General features: G+C 44.1%; 1 protein-coding gene across 2 annotated transcripts in view; it reads left to right on the top strand.

The window, feature by feature from the left end:
• Nucleotides 1-19,208, top strand: part of Mkx (mohawk homeobox) — a 78,735-nt gene that overhangs the window by 56,882 nt on the left and 2,645 nt on the right. For both annotated transcript variants that reach the window (NM_001432285.1, NM_001432286.1), the window contains 1 exon segment: nucleotides 19,054-19,096. In NM_001432285.1, coding sequence (NP_001419214.1) covers nucleotides 19,054-19,096 — 43 coding nt within the window.

Raw genomic sequence — 19,208 nt, 5'->3', positions numbered from 1 at the left:
AAGGGAGACCAGAACAACTAAGCCACCTAACTCACTGGGGTGGCTTCTTGGCCCTCTCAGTCCTCCTTTTTGGTGTACCTCACTGTTTCAGGAATAAAGTCCTGTGAATGCACAGTGTTTATTTCTGGAATTTTCTAATTAACTTTAGGAGAGTGAATTTGATTGGACCTGTAGATTGTGAAACCATAGACAACAGGAGACCACTAACAACTGTAACTCATTGATGGATGCTTTTAACACGTGCCCCACAGAAACTCCTATTAATCTCTTCCTGAACTTTTTTATGTTTTATGCATCTTCCCAACCAATTTGTATACTAATCTATGTCTTCTAAGGTGACTTTTATAGAGCTCTGAAAATGCACTGTAAATCAGCCAAATGAGGTTGTAGCTACCTAAGGCTTGGACAAGATGAGAGCATGTTTTCTCCAGGAAAGGTGCACTGTCCACTTCCTCTCTCCTGCTCCTATTCTTGTCTTATGCTGACACCAAGTAGATGAAGAGATGCCTTGGAGCCTAAACAATGGCTCACATATCCCTGACCACTGATCCTAGCTGAGAACCGAACCCAGGGCCTTGCACTTGGTAGGCAAGCACTCTACCACTGAGCTAAATCCCCAACCCCTACATCTGGTATTTTTTAATGCCTTGTGTGGGGCTCCCATCTGTGGCCAGGTAAGGAACCTTTCTCCTGTGTCTGGTAGATGCCTTCAGCTCCAGTGGGCTCTGCTTGCTCATGTGCAAACACTTTGCGGCATAGGCGCACACTACTGCAGGATGACAATTAGGCATGTGTCTAACTGGACAGACATTTAAACTAATAGAGACCATTACGAGCAATGGTGCTGGTGGGTGTTTCTAGGTCTAGGGAAACCTCTTGGTTTCTTCCAAGCTATTCAATCCTTGAATTCTGGCTTATCTGTACAGACAACTCTTGCTTCCCTCCTCCGACTGATGGACACATGACTAATATAACCATGTTTTACTAGGACTGGGCATATGTCTGTATATGCTTTGAAATCTTACAAAGAATGTCTGACTTTACTGGCTATTAGTATACACAAGCACAAGGACATTTGCTTTTAAATCTATGACAAAAGTATGTTGTCTGTTTATTCCTGTGTGGGAGAGCCAGGCTCATTTGTGTAATGCTCGATTCAGGAAAGTGCCTGCTATTGGCTTCACATTGCACATTTACTAGTTCTGGATGTCTTAGGAGGATGCAGGGATTTGAGATCATGAAATTTGATTTTCAAACCACTCTTCAGTATATTGAGAGTATATTCCACCACCTGACCCTAAATGTCTGAGTGGATAGATCTGATTTGTCCTGAAAATATAACATTTCTGACTCTCTATGTCTTTCTCTGTCTCTCTCCATCACTTCTAACTTATTCTGCCCATACACTCTTGGCTGTGTGCCATCACTGAAGCATATCCAACCTACCAAGAAAATTACACTCTTAAAAACCTGACTCTTCCTCCCCAGATGCTATCAGTTGCCAAGAGCTCTACAGCTAGGGGCAGAGCCTACGCCAACCTCCCCTCAGCTAGGAGTGGGACTTCATGCCAACCTTCCATCTCCATTGTTGGGATTTCTTTCTGTCTTGAACCTGTGTAAGCCATGTGCATGCTGTCACAACTGTGTGGTTATTTTGTAATATTTTATGATGTCAGCGCCAACACAAAAATGCCCTCATGGATTAGATTGTTGGCATTGTTGTATGGAACTATATTAGTCAGAGTTCTCTAGAGTAATAGAACATATACAATGGGAATGCATTTGTATAGACAAAGGGGGTTTATTAGAATGACTTACAGGCTGTGGTCTACCTAATCCAACAATGGCTACCTGCAGATGGAAGGTCCAAGAATCCAGTAGTATCTCAATTGGTCTTCAGTATATTTGATGGGATCCTGAAGAAGTAGGCTCTAAAGCCAGCAAAGGGATAGGCTTGCTAGGGGGTGAGAGCAAGCAGGCAAAAAGGAAAGTCTTCCTCCTCCTATGTCCTTATATAGGCCTCTAGCAGGAGGTGTGATCTAGATTAGAGGTGAGTCTTCCCACCTCAAAGGATCTGGATTAACGATGTGCCTTCTCACCTCCAAGAAGATCCACATTAAAAATGGATTTTTTCCACTTCAAACTAAGCAAAAATGTCTTTCATTTGTCTGTCTCCATTTTGGGTTTTAAATTTAATTCCAGAAGTAGCCAGGTTGACAACCAAGCATGACCGTCATGAAAGCCCGATTTCGGGCAGTCCACTGGAGAGACGCTGTGAGCACAGGATGGCTTCCCTTGCTTTGGTGGAAGAATGAACTCGTCCACCTTTGGACCAATCCTCCTTGAGGCACTCTCAGATCTCGGTTTCTTCTCTGTCTCTGAAATCTTTAGGGACTTTGTTAGATTCATTCTCCTCAACAATTTAGTCACAGACTGCAAAGAAAATAAGTGCATTTTTAAAATATCGCCACAAGCTGAAATCCTCAATATCCAGGCACTGGCATGGAGTGAGGATTATCTTGCTATGCCATCCTATGGCAGAATCCAGGAGGACCAGAGAATGCCAGTTAGCAGAATAAAGGGATTAAACACATCTTTTCTGCAGAATCCCACACCAGCAGTGACTGACTCACTAGCCCATCCATGGGATAGAGCCCTTGAGACCTACTCACTTCTCTAAAGTTCCAGCCTCCCAGCAGCGTTGCATTAGCAGTTAGGCTTCCATAGTACGAACTTGAGGATCATTCAAACCACACGGTGCTCAGCCCTTTGGTTCCAGATGACAATAGCTTGTTTATATTCAAAAGTGAGCAGCAGCCTGGGAACCACTCAATCCTCTGTCATAGCCAAATTTAGTATGTTGGTCCCTCTGTCCCATGCCCATGGCTTTAGGCTTGACGGCTGCCAAGTTGACTTCAGGGTGCTGCATGAACTTTCCCTAGTGAAGAGGTGATCAAACGTCTACTCACCCCAGTATACCAACAAACCAAAGTAATAGTTTCACTACAGTGAAACTCAGTCGAACTCAGTGAACACTGACCTAATGGGGTCACAAGAGCAACTGTTAGGAGGAGGAGTTGGATGACCCCCACAGCAACTGTATCACCCAAAATTCTCACCCTCGCATGGATGATGACTTCCTGTAGCTGTGTAGGTAGAGTTCCCCCTTCCCTTGAACTTCTACCCTCTACATTTCTAACACGTCCCAGGGCCACAAGATCATACTCAGCTGGGGTAGAATTACATACAGCTGGAGGGGAGATGAGGAACGAATAGTTTGCATCTCCAACGAGGGTCGAATGACTCCCTCAGTCCTCCCTTTATGAGAGAAGGTCAGCAGTGCAGATATTGAAAGCCTTGATCTCTCCCTCTTCAGAGACCAGAGAGTGGCAGCTACCTCTCAGGGATGCCATAGAGATGACAGATTAAAATAACCCTGTTTGGAGGTGGGGGGATGGCTCAGTGGTGCTTTCTGCGCAAACACAAGGACCTGAGTTTGTATCTCCAGTTCTCCCATTGGAAAGCCGCACGTTGATGGGTAAGCCTGTAATTCCATTGCTGTGGGCTCTGGAGACCGGAGGACCTCTGGGGCTTGCTGTCCACCCGCCTAGCTCCAAGGGTTCTCAAGGGTAAGAGTGCATCCGCATGAGTGCCCACATGTGGAACATTGCATATTCCATAAACACCAATGAAAAATACAAATATAAAATTAAAAAATAGTAAAAAAAAAACCCTGTTTACAGAGCCTTATCTTTGTATCAGTACAAAAAGAGACCTGTTGATTACGTACACTGTAGGTTAATGATAGCTTGAATCCCTTGATTCTGAAGTTTCTATTACTAGTAACTCCTTTTATAGATGTCATGGCATAGGAGAAGTATAATAATAGAGTAATGTTATACAACTGGAGTGGACTGCTGGCCTCCCTCCGGGGGAGCATTTTCCCAGTTTCCATTCTCCCACATTCAAGCAAAGGCGAGTGAAAACAGGTGTTCTTTTCCTCCGCTAAAAGGACAACCTTATGGAACCATTAACAACCATACAGAATTGTTGTGATAGACACTTGCACTAAAGTAAAACCAGGAACACAGCACACAGTGCTCAGCCAGAGACTAGTTGATCTTTGTCAAAATTCTGGGAACCCAATAGTGGTTTTGAAGATACCAAAGAAGTGCTGCCGTGCTTGAGTGAAGGCCCAGACATTCCTGTGTGTCGTAACTAAAAGTAGCATGCATCCCTGGTACTGTCCCACTGGGCCAGCCTCTGCCTTCTGTGTCAGAATTCCTGAGATGTTTCTTCCAAGTCAGATCCATCAGCTCCACACCTAGGACCCAGGGATCTGCCCTTTGGAGACAGCCCCCACAGAGCTCACCCCCAAACCCTGGCCACTTTTATTCTCTTCTTTACAAAATTCCCCCTGAAGAATGGCAGAAGACTCTTTTTCTCTTCTTTCTCTCACCTCTTCCCTTTGTCTCGTTCCCCCATTAAACTTTCCACGTGGAAAAAAAAAAGAATGGCAGAAGAGACCCAGGGGCAGTCTGGGCACCCCCATGGAGATGGAGCAGCCTTTTGATCTGAAAAGTAGCTACAGTATAGTTCAAAATGGCAGGAGTCCTAACGCCATGCTCCTAACTCCACACCACATCTGCTCGGGCATCGTGCTCATGGTCCCTTGTGTTTCAGGCAATCCTAAGAATGAGATGTTGCTGTCACCCTATTTTACAGGTAAGCAACACAGACACCATATGTGAGCAACCCACCTGATGGGACCTGCTTAGTGAGTCTGATCAGAATTTTCCTGTGAGCCCAGTTCAAACCTCTGCCTTACTCAAATTAGTGCAGTGAATATGGTTTGTTACCTATAAAGCCCGTTTTCTGAGCTGGCAGGATGGATCAGTGAATAAAGGTGTCTTCATCCAAGCCTGATGAGTTCAATCTCCAGCATACACATGGTGGAAGGGAAGATTTGTCTGCTACAAGTAGTCCTCTGACCTCCACATGTATGCATGTAAACACGCACACACACACACACACACACACACACACACACACACACTCACACAAGTAGCCTACATCAAGCTAAATGGAGAGAAACTTGAAGCAATCCCACTAAAATCAGGGACTAGACAAGACTGCCCACTCTCTCCCTACTTATTAAATTTAGTTCTTGAAGTGCTACCCACAGCAATTAGAACAAGAAAAAGGGGTCAAAGGGATACAAATTGGAAAAGAAGAAGTCAAAATATTACTATTTACAGACCATATGATAGTGACCCCCAAAATACCACCAGAGAACTACTAAACCTGATAAACAACTGCAGGAAATTGGCTGGATAAAAAAGTAACTCGCACAAATCAGTAGCCTCCTCCTACTCAAAGGATAAACAGGCTGAGAAAGAAATTAGAAAAATGACACTCTTCACCATAGTCACAAATGATATGAAATACCTTGAGGTGACTCTGATCAAGCAAGTGGAAGATCTGTATGGCAAGAATTTCAAGTCTCTGAAGAAGGAAATTGAAGATCTCAGAAGATGGAAAGATCTCCCATGCTCATGGATTGGCAAGATTAATATAGTAAAAATGACCATCTTGAATCTGTAGATTGCTTTCAGATTCAATGCAATCCCCATCAAAATTCCAAGTCAATTCTTCACAGAGTTACAAAGAGCAATTTGCAAATTCATTTCGAATAAAAAAATAAAACCCAGGATAGCAAAAACTATTCTCAACAATAAAAGAACTTTTGGGGCAATCACCAACTGTATTACAGAGCAATAGTGATAAAAAAAACTGTATGGTATTGGTAGAGAGACAGGCAGGTAGATCAATGGAATAGAATTGAAGACCCAGAAATGAATGAACCCACACACCTATGGTCACTTGATCTCTGACAAAGGAACTAGAACCATGCAGTGGAAAAAAAGACAGCATCTTCAATAAATGGTGCTGGGTCAACTGGAGGTCAGTATGTAGAAGAATGCAAATCAATCCATTCTTATTGCCCTGTGCAAAGCTTAAGTCTGAGTAGATCAAGGATCTTCACATAAAACGAAATACACTGAAACTAATAGTAGAGAAACTGTGGAAGAGCCTCGAACACATGGGCACTGGGGAAAATTTCCTGAACAGAATACCAGTGGCTTATGACCTAAGATCAAGAATCAACAAATGGGACCTCATAAAATTGCAAAGCGTCTGTAATCAAAGGACACTGTCAATAGGACAAAATGGCAACCGACAGATTGGGAAAAGATCTTTACCAACCCTACATCCATTAGAGGGCTAATATCCAATATATACAAAGAACTCAAGAAGTTACACTCCTGAGAATCAAATGACCCTGTTAAAAAATGAGGTACAGAGCTAAACAAAGAATTCTCAGCTGAGGAATATTGAATGACTGAGAAGTACCTAAAGAAATGTTCAACATCCTTAGTCATCAGGGAAATGCAAATCAAAACAACCCTGAGATTCCACCTCACACCAGCCAGAATGGCTAAGATCAAAAACTCAAGCAACAGCAGATGCTGGTGAGTATGTAGAGAAAGAGGAACACTCCTCCATTGGTGGGATTGCAAGGTGGAATTTCCTCAGAAAATTGGACATTGTATTACCTGAGGACACAGCTACACCACTCCTGGGCATGTTATATGATGCTCCAACATATAACAAGGACACATGCTCCACTATGTTCATGGCAGCCTTATTTATAGTAGCCAGAAGCTGGAAAGAACCCCTTCAATAGAGGAATAGATACAGGAAATGTGGGACATTTACACAACGTAATACTATTCAACTATTAAAAACAATGACTTCATGTTCTTAGACAAATGGATAGAACTAGAAAATATCATCCTGAGCAAGGTAACCTAATCACACACACACACACACACACACACACACACAAACAAAAACAAAAACAAAAACACGGTATGCACTCACTGATAAGTGGATATTAGCCCAAAAGCTCAGAATACCCAAGGTACAATTCACAGATCACATGACAGTCAAGAAGAAGGAAAACGAAAGTATGAATACTTCAGACCTTCTTAGAACAGGGAACAAAAATATTCACAGGAGGGAATATGGAGACAAAGTGCGGAGCAGACACTGAAGGAAAGGTCATCCAGAGACTGCCCTACCTGGGGGATCCATCCCATATACAGCCACCAGACCCAGCCAACTTTGTGGATGCCAAGAAGTGCATGCTGATAGGAACCTGATAGGAGCTGTCTCCTGAAAGGCTCTGCCAGAGCCTGACAAATACAGAGGTGGATGCTTTCAGCCAACCATTGGACTGAGAATGGGGTCCCCGTTGGAAGAGTTGGAGAAAGGACAGAAGGAGTGGAACGGGTTTGCAACCCCATAAGAAGAACAACAATACCAACCAACCAGAGCTCTCAGGGACTAAACCACTACCCAGAGTACACATGGACAGACCCATGGCTCCAGCTGCTTATGTAGCAGAGGATGGCCTTGTTGGAAGGAGGAGAAGCCCTCGGTCCTGTAAGAGGATGGCCTTGTTGGAAGGAGGAGAAGCCCTCGGTCCTGTAAAGGCTGGATGCCCTAGTGTAGGGAAATGTCAGGGTGGGGAGGTGGTAGGGAGTCAGTGGGTGGGTCCAAGAGCACCCTCATAGAAGCAGAGGAAGCGGGGGATAGGTTAGAGGGATTTAGGGCTAGGAAACCAGGAAAGGGAATAACATTTGAAATGTAAACTAAAAAAAAAAATCCATCAAACACATACACATAAATAAAACAAAACAAAAAAATGTAGTAACATCTAAAACAATGTTTTTGCCTCTTAGAATGAACTTTTTAGGGTAAAGCAATTTACTTCCTATATTTTTTCCTAGAAATTCCCTACATTCTAAATGTAGATGTAAGTAGTGAAGTGATTCCCGTGTGCCACTGAAATTCAATGGATGATATTATTTTTATTCAAATTCACTTTTAATCAATTTAAAACATAAAGATCACACATATGTATAGGATGCTACATGATAACTGTACATTTAGAAAGCAGACAGTGTATATTTTAGTTGAAATTCCTTTTTATTTTGTAACTGGCAAACAAAAATATAACAGTCTTATCTTTGTGGAGTACCATGCAGTCTTTGTATTATAAATCAGTGTGAAGAACACAGTCAAAGATTGCTGCAGCCTCTGTCACCAGCCGCTAGGTGTGGCTGCTGTTAGCCAGAGCCCAGTCCCAGAGCGAGACAGCTGCCATAGGCATGCCGGGTTGGCTCATTCCACAGGCAAGCAGGGGTAACTCTCAAAATGAGATGGAGATGGCTCATCCCTCCTTTCCTGGGGCTTCTGTTTCTGCCTGGCTTGCAATGTACATCCCTGGGCAAAATTTAGAATGGATTTCTCTGGTAAGACAGAGTTATGGTAGGAAGGATTTACCAGTGTTTTTCTGGTCAAAATGGGTCTCAGAGGCCCCTTAGAGGCTGTCTGTCCTCTAGCCAGAGCCACCACACAAAGACCAGTTAGGCACCTCACCTTTATGCATGGTTTCTTTTCCCTTCCACCCTTCAGTGTTATTGGAATCGATCTGGGTAAGGAGATCTCCATAGCACATGTAAACGAAAGGTCAGAGGACAACTCCAGCGGTCAGTCCACACCTTCTGCTCAAAGACATATTTTCTGTGTTTTTTTTTTTTTTTTGCACTTCTGTATAACTGGCCGGTTGGCCCTCGTGCTTCTGGGATTTCTCCTGTCTCCGAACCTCCCATCTAGCCTTAGGGGAGCTGGGGTTGCTGCTGTGCCCATCTTTACGTGAGAATCCTAATTCGGATCTTCATGTGTGCTTGTATGTCGAGTGCTTTTACCCTCTGAGCACCAAACCTTAGCTCCTGTTAAAGTTTTACACAGTGTTTCAGAATTATATATACAATAAAGATCCAAATGCTAGAACACAGAGCACAGCTAAGCTAACTTCATTTTTAAGGTTCAAGTTTATCAAGAATGCCGAAGTGCCTTTGGAATGTAGGAAGGCTGGTGACAGAGTCCCTCTTGTGACTACAACATGTTTTCTTTTTCCTTTTGCCATAAATACAGCAGCTAAACTGTAAATATAGAGCAACTGTCAACCGCTATTTTCCTGAAAGAGCCAAGATGATTGCGCATGTCATCTTTTGATTGTGTCATTTCTGGTGTTAATGCAGTCAGACAGATTTAACCCCGAGGTCCCGCAGTCTGAAGTATTGTTTCTGGAGATGATGGAGACGTGTGGAATTTGAACACCCTGGCAACAGTGTGAGCCAACTCAGAGATACACTGCAGTTCATATATCAGAGAGAAAAAAATACTTTTTGATGGTTTTTCAGAGATACTGAAGAGTTCGAAAATGCACAGAGGGAGCCAGACGTTCCAGCCCATTTCCAGATTATTACAAGTGAATATTTTTTCCATTTAAGAGGCCTTTATTTTGCTAAAGAAAGCCATATTAGAAGTTTGCGGCCTAATGTTATTCAGCTGTGTATTTGTTAAATAACATTACCCTTCTGGTGTTGCAGTGGGCAGCTATAAGCTTGCTCCTGTAGGAAGCGGCACCGGGGAAGAATGCAGAAGACTGGGGAGCAGTGTAAATATGAAGGAACAAAATTGGGAGCGTGCCAGTTTCAGAGACGGTTGCCCAATTTGTATGCAGAGCGGATGCTTTCATAGACAACGTGTGCCCCTGCAACATGTAGTCTCCCAGAAGCGATTCATGCAGAGCTAGGAAATCATTCTTCTGAGACTTGGCTGGAAACCTGGTTTTCATGCATGAAGCATTTTGGGTAGCATCTCCAAAATTCCCTTTGAGAAAATGAAGTAACAAAACCCATCAGACACTCGAGGTCAGCAGCTCTTTAATGTGGCTCCAGGGCTCTTTGTCCTGGCGTGCTGTGTCCTGGCACACAAGAGCAACAACAACACCATCTTTGTCTTTGAAGATGATAGATTCCACACACTTAGTCCATTAATCTGAGTTGGTGGGCTTTGTCTGGAGTTGAATAGTCTCTCCTTACACAGTGGTTTTCATGTTAATCTCTTCACAGTACTGCTTTTCTCAGTGACTGCATTCAACCCCACTTTACAGATGTAAAAGGATAAAGTGAGATAGGAAGTTAGTATTTTTTATTTGCAAGGACCCTTGTCCTATGTGTGTGTGTGTGTGTGTGTGTGTGTGTGTGTGTGTGTGTGTGTGTGCGTGCGCGCGCGCGTGCACGCGAGCTTGTGTGTTCAGATCCTCCTCTGGCGTTTGACAAGATGTTGTCATGCAGTTTTTATACACCTGACAAATCTATGATCCATTTTCTAAATGAGAAAGTAGAGATGCAGAAAGTCACACAGCTGGCAATCCCTCAGGCAGCAAGAAGAGAGCAGGGATCCAGTTGAGCATCCAGTTGAGTCCAGACTCTACCTCTGTGTTACCAGTGTCTACTGTGACCTCCTCTAGAGCACCTTCCTAGCTAATACAAGAAACCAGGAAAAGTAAGTTTTCATCATCTCAGAGCCTCTGCCTGGTCACCCCCCCCCAGCTCCTCCCTCCCACAGACGGCACTCTAGTCTTCAAAGCAAAGTTTCAGACTGGAAGGTTTCAGCTTAGCAAGGGCGGGGCAATCTTGGAAGAAGAGACTATGCAGAATAACTTCACATCAAGAACACTCCAAAATGGTTAGTGGAAAAGACTGAGCGTGAACCAAAACTTTATCCCTGGGTGATACCCTGTTTATTTTAAGAAGCTACTTTGAAGTTCCAAATCTCATTCCCTGCATGTTCAATCCACCAGTTCAGATCCATGAGAGTGGAATGGCTGTACATCTTAGAAGAGCAAAGGCAACCGGGATGAATGGAGCCAGAATAACTGTACATCTCACCAACACAGAAGCACGGGGAAATGAGCAAAGATCTCCCAGCAGAATCCCATGTGCTCTGCCCAGTAGGGGAACTCCATTAAGGCCAGTGTCCCCCAGTGAGGAAGGGGCTACACGGCACATTCACAGGGATATCACAGCACTGGTGCTCCAGCACGGAGAAAGACGTTGTGCGTTCCTGTTAGGCAATACTGTAGACCCTAGACGTTTTGAAATGTCAGTGTCCCTAGATAAAGAGTTCTTCACCACTGGTCCCACTGGTCCCACAGCAGTGGGTGTGGCTTCTTTATTTTATATTCTGACATGACCCAAAGAGGATTGTGCACTGACAAAAAGGCAGCTGAGGTGGGGATCCTACAGCTCCAAGACATCTGGGCATCATTAGCTTTAGCCGGAGCCAGCCCACATGAGAGGTAGCAGGAAGGAAAAGAATGTTGGGCCAGATGTGGAAGCCATGCTAAGGGAAATACTGGCTCAATTTTTGGAAAGATTTTTCCTCTGACTCTTAAATGATTTTGGAAGCCACCTAATAGTGGCCCTGAGATGAATAATTTAGCTAGAATAGTGCAAAGGAGGGGAAAGGCTGTAGATCCATCCATAAAGATGAGGTTGGTTTCATTTTCTAATTCTCCTGAAGTAGAAGAGCTCCACCCCACTGCTGGCTCACTAAACAGACACCTCATGACTCTTACAGAGGCAACAGACCGGCTAGTGACTCAGTATTACTCCTCAGTTCAAGGCTTGGAGGAAACTCACTCAGGAGGGACTCTTAGAAGCAGTTTAGTCCTCTAGGTATGGGTGTTACATTGTTGGGATTTTCCTTCTTTCTCTTCCCTTTTGGTCTGAAGAAGTCATTTTAAATGATTTACGTTGACTCTGCAGAATCTCTAGCTGTCGCCAGGAGAAGATAACCGCAATTCCTTTTAAAAGTTGTGAGACAGTGGCTGTCCTGCAGTGATGTAGCAACACTCACTCTAACATCGCTCTAATTAAAGCCTGGTGATGCTGTGGTGGCTTGTCTACATTTCCTTTCTGAGACTTGGAGAGATGCCTTGATCACAGATCCACATAGGGAGAGAAATAGGCCTTTGTTGGTGTCCTTGTGTTGCTGGTCTACAATTCTAGAAAAAAAGAAAAAGAGTGGATTTGTGGTGTGTGTGTCTGTGTGTGTCCATGTGTCTGTGTTTGTGTATGTCTATGTTTCTATGTGTGTATGTTTGTGTGTGTGTGGATGTATGTGTGTGTGTGTGTGTCTGTAGATATGTTTGTGTGTGTCTGTGTGTGTGTCTGTGTGTGTGTCTGTAGATATGTTTGTGTGTGTGTGTCTGTGTCTGTGTGTGTGTGTGTGTGTGTGTGTACGTGTGCGTGTGTATGTGCCTGTGTGTGACAAGTGGAAGTTTGGTGAGGAAGAGCGCTCCAATATATGCACTGCTGAAGCTGGAGCGATGTCTCCGTGGTTAAGAGCACTGGCCAATCTTCCAGAGGACCTAGGTTTGACTCCCAGCACCTATATCATATCACACAACTGCCTGTAAATCCAGTTCCAGAGGATCTGAGGCTTCCTTCTGGCCTCTTCAGGTACCAACACACACACATAGTACACAAACATACATGTGAGAAAGACAAAAATACACACAGAGAAAGTACTAGTAAAAATGTGTGCACTGAGTATCCTGTCTAAACTGAATGAGTACTAATCGCCTAGAGAGCCTCCTGTCTCTCTTGCCCTCATTTGCTTTCTGTTGCTCTGATAGACACCATGACCAAAAGCAATCTGGAAAGGAAAAGGTTCATTTCACCTTACAGACTATATACTCCATCATCAAGAGAAAACCAAGTAGGAACTCAAGGCAGGAACCTGGAGGCAGGAACTGAAGTAGAGACTATGCAGGAACACTGGTTCCCTGGCTCATTCAAGTACCTCCTCCTACAGCCCGGGACTGCCTAAGTAAGGGTGGTGCTCACTCACAGAAGGCTGGATCTTCCCACGTCAGTCATTAACCAAGACAACAAACTGTGGGCATACATATATATCCGCAGGCCAAGCTGGTGCATGCAACTCCCCAGCCGAGGTCCCCTCTTCCCAGCACAAATGTCACTCTTAGGCCTAAGTGTCCTATCTTAGTCTATTGCATACCATTTCCCAGGTTTTACACAGCGAACTTTTACTACTGTCTTATTTTGATATGTGAATTCTGAATTCATTTATTTTTTTTGTCTACAATAAATGGAATAAAACTATCACCTGATTCAAACTATTAGCAGTAAGAGTGAAAAGCATTAGTGAGTTTTATTTATACATTTATTTATGCACACAAAGTTGTTTCTTTCTCTAGGAATAACTCAGAACAGAACCATCAGCAAACCTGGTCTGGAAAATCTCAGATTACAATAGGGCAATGTCATGATTTGAGCTGCAGCTAGAGCCTGCCTTTCATGCTAGGGCTCACATGTGCTGACTGTATAGTCTGATAATACAGAACCTTCATTCAGGGATCAATAAACACTGTGACACAGTTGTTCCCTATTTTATTAATTTCCTATTGGGAAAAATAAGAAAAGCTCTTTATTTTTTTATCACACTTACTTATTGGGGGAGGGATGGGGACTATGGTGTGAGTATGGAGGTCAGAGGATAAGCCACACCAGTTCTTTCGTGCTCTTCTGGGTTCTAAGTCAGGCTGTTAGACTTGACAGCAAGCACTTTACCCCCTGAGCCATGCTGCTGGCCCAATTACTTTTATTTTAAAGGAGAAAAAAGTGAAGCCAGCATAGAAACATCTGTGTGGGTGGAGGGGTAACCAGGCATCCTGAGGTGGAGAAATAAACATTTAAGGGTCACAGCGGGATGAGACTCATGGGTGGTGGCCACCGCCTTCTATGAGGTCCTACGGCTTTGAAACAGTCAGGTTTCTGCCCTCCATGTTTGCTGGGTCTTCTTCTTTTCTTCAGTTGTCTCATTTCCTGTAAAAAGCAGATCTGTGTGTGGTGTCCCGTGCCCCTGGGATGCACACAAACTAAACCTTGGCTCTGCTCAACCTTGGCTCTCACAAGCTCTGGCTGCCAAACTGACCATCTTTGTGGAAGCTTGGTAATCAGACATGGGGATTCGTGGCTTGCTTTAGAGCATGGATATAAGCCACAGGGTTTTAATTTCCCTGCAAGGACTTGAGCCTTGGCGTGATAGGTGAGGTGGGTACGGTCTTCTGTCTGTCACCGTAGAACACAAGCCATGGCTTCCTCTCCACACCCAACTGGTCCAAGGACCTGTTTTGCTTTTATCTTCCTCATTCTACTCCATACATCCCACAGTTTCCTGTCTTTTACTCTTCCCATTTTAATTTACGGAAATACCTGTTATGGGATTTCACATTATTTAATTTGAGAAATAGTCCCATACTTAATCTTCCTTAGTTTTATCTACGTTGTGGTGGCACAAGTACTCTTTTGTGAAACACTTAACAAAACATTTCCAATCTTAGGATTTATTTAGAGTTTGAAAAACACACCACAGAGAGGAAAGATACTACTCTCCAGGCCTACCGATATTATTTCAGGAATCCAGCTCCGTATCGGAGTGCTTCTGCATGGTATGCATGAAGGCCAAAAGGATCCTTGGCTACTGAGCCCCACGGTGAGATAAGCCGAGTCTGCCACACAACTGGCATTTCATAGGGTTTTTCTCTGCCTGCCTTTCTAAGGAAACACTCACCCGAAGTGAGGATAGCCTGTCTTTAAGTTTCAACATGCTTTGAGTTTTACAGCATCCAAGATTTCCCTAACTGCCCACCTCTTTTCTTCTTTCTTTTCTTTTTCCTTTTCTCTTTTTTGGTCTTAAAACACGCTCTTTTGGCTGGCTCAGTAAGTGGCTCTTGCCAACCAGTTGCTTTTATGGTAATTGACAGCATAGCTGATTTTTGGAACCTTAGAATCTAAAAAAGGCATTTTAGCCCAGACTTCGGGGATGCTAAGCCAAGCCACTTGCAGAGTGAGATACTGCTGAGGAAAGGTCGGCGGTCAGGCCCTGCTCTGTGTATGCTCAAAGCCTCTGCCAAGGAGCCTTACAGCACCGCTGTAGCACGGACCTGCTTTCTCCTCATCCTCACTCGCCACTCTACGTAGTCTGCGTCTTCCCTTCTACTGACTGGAGCCCCTGGTACTCCTCCCCGAAGGGAACTCCTGAGACCAACTGCAATGGGGAGGACAGAAGTTACCCGAGCGTCATGACCACTCCTTAAACACTGACTATGGACTTCAAGGCAACTGGTTCAAGCAGAAAAGAGGGAGCAAGTGTTTGCTTTGGAAAAGACAACAGTAGGGAAGAATCGTAGCCTTTAGTAGCAGCATTCAGTGTGAGCTGTAGATTGCAAACCTGCTGAACATTCCTCAGGTAGTATTGGTCTCTGAAGTGTCTGGGACATCCCATCTCCACACGGTTAATAGAAGTCCCCAAACCAGCAGATCTTTAGGGTTCTTGCTGTCCAGAAAATGCACAAATATTTCCCAGAAGTGGGAGGTTGTTTATGAATTCCCTTTTGTGGGTCACATGGGAACTACATTCATCACTCCTCAGGGATGGGCCAGACCATAATATCCCAGTCACACTGGAAAACCCCCAATAATAGCTACAACAGATGCAGAAAAGCTCCCAGGTATGACAGTCAGCTTCTGTGCCTAGTCTGACATCCTCAAGAACGCACCTTGGGACAGTTTCAGCTGTGATAGAAACACAAGGTGTTTCCCAGTCATTTCAGTTTATGCAGCTCTGTCTCAGGCTTCAGACCCAGTCCTACCCGACACCACCCAGTGTACCCACAATCCTTAAAATAAAGTGTAAAGTTTAGCCTTCAGACCTGGTCCTAGGATCTGTAGAAGTAGGGGCTAGCAAGAGGCCTCACTGGATAAAAGCACTGGCATGCAAGTGGAAGGACACAGGTTCAAATCCTCAGGACTCATTAAAAAAAAAAAAAACCCTAGGCACATAGTGGGAGTGTCTGTAATACTAGTGCTCCCACAGGGAGGTGGGAGGCAGGGTCAGAAAAAACCTTGGAATCCAGAGAAACCCTCCAACCAGGTGTACAGGACAGTGAATAAGCTGTTTTGCTTGGAACAAGGCAAAATCAACACCAGAGGTCGCCCTGTGACCTTTCCCTCTGTGCATCATGAGGACAATTCACACCCACAAATGTGAATGTGTGTACAGACTCATTGTACACACACACACACACACACACACACACAGAGAGAGAGAGAGAGAGAGAGAGAGAGAGAGAGAGAGAGAGAGAGAATACAGACACAGAGACACAGAGACACAGAGATACTAATTAGGATGCCCAAGCGAGGATATGAGCGGCTTTTGCACATCAGGGATGTGTTCATGGGCATGTTCATCTCTAACTTCACAGCCTGTTGCAGGAATCTTCATCTGTTCTCTGTGGCCGTACTTTAAGGAGCCAACCATTGTAGGTGCCATCCACATCCAGCCTCTCTGGGGCTGCAGAACATAGGCTTTCTCCTCATTCTGAGGATTCTGCGTCTTCAGGATTTTGCATCGCATTACATGTCTGACAGCTGCAAGCTTGTCCCCAGTCACCATTCATCTGACTGATCAGGTCGAAAACCATATTCCCTTCCCGGCCACAGCAGCAAATGGTTCAGCTGGGACCAGGAGCATCAGAACGTAGTCTTTTCTAAATTCAGTTTTCTTATTTCCCTAGTGTTTGCACTTCATGGATCTTAGTCTGCTTTCGACAGAGCTTTTTGTTGACTAAACTTCCCCTACCTATTGTTTCGCTTTTGTTAACAGATGTAGGTAAATTTGAGCAAAGGCCAAAATATTAATTTTCTGTTTCTGTCCCTGTTGTCTCTGCCTCTCCCCCTGACCCCTGGTAAAATTCCCAGTGTTGCTGACCTACCCTCTGAAAGGCTTGACTTGTTCTCTGGTTCTGGTCGTGTCTTGTACCTGTCACTACTGAGTGAAAATAGATAACAGGGGAGACTTCGTGGGCACCAACAACACACGGGACCCTGTACAGAGTCTCTAAAGCTGAAAAGAATGGAATGGTGAGGGTGAGGTGGCTCAGTGGCTAAAGGTCCTTGTCATCTTGCCTGACAAGTTGGCTTAGATCTTGGGATTCAAGTAGTGGGAAAAAAAATGCTTGTCCTCTGACTTCTATACATATGCCCCATTAATAAATCAATGTGATTTTTAAAAATTTTATAAAGCAAAACTGAAGAGACTCGACACAAAAGAATCATCTATAAATCAGGATTATTGGAGTTCTGTGGGCCAACAATGACTGCTGTTTCACTCCATTTACATGAGTGACTTTCAACCCCAGATTATCTAACACAACAGGGTGGGGTTCTGACTGTCCAGGCCAACCCAAATGATCAGAGGATCCCAGGCTAATGGGACTCCGGACCCAAACATTTCTCCCAAGCTATATTAAATGCTACCTGAATGTTCAGCGGAAGCTAACTGAGGGCTAGCAAGAGCCTGGAATGGCAGATCACCTCCTGCATTCGCAGCAGCCTTGAAGTACCTTCACTAAGTACTTTTGATTTCCTGCGTTTTCTTTTCAAGTTTGCTGATTCCTCAGATTGTAAGTAGCTCAAAGCAAGCTATCCCCATATGGAGACCTTCCTGTCAGCAGGCTTCGGGATTCTCTGTCTGCAGAGGACCTTGAATCTGGCTACCTTTCACAGCCATGCATTTATTTTCTTGTGACTATCTTCTTTATCCTGGGAACTGTTGCCCAGGTTAGACTACACTGTAACCCGTTCCTCCCTCTGAGATTTCCAGGGCTCTGACTCTTAGAGTCTGCATTGGGAATTAAATTACACTGTCTGGCATACCTTGAGCATGTCAGAGAAAATGCAAAAGGCCTAGAGAAATGCTGACTTGGAAGGCAAAGAGAAAGACTGAAGCCAAGAGCGGACAGTTTTGCAGAGGTCATAGGAAGAGGAGGGCTTTGAATACACTATGTGCATTTTCTGCCTCCTTTCTGTCCTGAGAGGCTTTCCTAAGTAGATTGTTTGTCCCCTCTTACCTCAGACGGTGGCCGTGCCTGTGGTGACCAAAGCTTATCCACTACCTAGATTCAGAATTTGTGACTTTATAGGGAGATCCTGCCCATTCCCACCCCTGACCTACACAGTTTTATCCCCAATGGATCAGCTTTTGTGTTTTGAAGGCCACAATCCTTAAACCAATGAAATGAATCAACATCCAGAACCCATTTCAGTATTTCATTATGTTTTCATGGTGTTGGAATTGATTAGTGATCAGGGAGCAGATGTGCCCATCTCTGGCATAAGCCAGGTCTCCCTTGTTTCTCATGAGAGCAGGAGGAGGAGTTTTGGAGACTGAAGACTGATGTCTCCTGATGGGCCAGGAGCTCGTCAGCATTAGGTCTGTTACTCATGCATCGACCATCCAGACTATCAGCCTCACCTGCCCCTCAGGCTAGAGTCTCAGAAAATGGCAGAATAGAAGGTTTCAGGAGCCCCAACAGCTTCTAAGAAAGCCCTTGTTTTGGAGTTGAGGAAACATCTGCCTTGTGGGTCATGGTGATGGGCTGATGGCTGCAGAAATGAACAAGAAATTGGCCAGTATTGTCACCACGCCTCCCTGTACAGTTCTTCCCCTCCAAGGCTTGGCTTCTTAATAACCTTAATAACTTACAGGATGTCTGTAAGAAAAATAATTTCAGCCATTTTTCTGGATAAATTTTACTCTTGGCAGTAATGAAGAAATCCCTAAGATTAACCAGGACTGGAGGAGTGGCTCAGTGTTCAAGAGCAGTGTCTGCTCCTTCAGGGGACCTGTGTTTGGTTCCTGGCACCCACATCAGGTGACTCACAGCTGCCTATATCTCCAGCTGTTGGAGACCTGATATGTGATGCCCTCTTCTGGGATCCAAGGGCAACTGCATTCATGGGATATATATGTATATATATGTATATATATGTATATATATGTATATATATGTATATATATGTATATATATGTATATATATGTATATATGTATATATAATTTATATATATGTATATATATGTATATATAATTTGTGTGTGTATATATATATATATATATAGAGAGAGAGAGAGAGAGAGAATAAATCTTAAAAGACAAAGTCCAAGAAAGAGACAAGTGACTGAATTTGTGCTTCTCTTTACAGACACCCCAGACATTGGATCTACTAAGGGTGATAAGGGTGACAGGTGAGCAAGATGACTTTCCTTTGCCACTGGTACTTTGCAGGGATGCTGTCTCCAGGGCACACAACGGTGGGTCTGATCTCTGATCCTTCCTGTTCTCTCTTGCGCACCTGCA

Source organism: Rattus norvegicus, chromosome 17, assembly GCF_021556685.1.
Source record: "Rattus norvegicus strain SHRSP/BbbUtx chromosome 17, alternate assembly SHRSP_T2T, whole genome shotgun sequence".
Taxonomy (NCBI): domain Eukaryota; kingdom Metazoa; phylum Chordata; class Mammalia; order Rodentia; family Muridae; genus Rattus; species Rattus norvegicus.
This window is presented reverse-complemented; position numbering and strand designations above follow the sequence as displayed.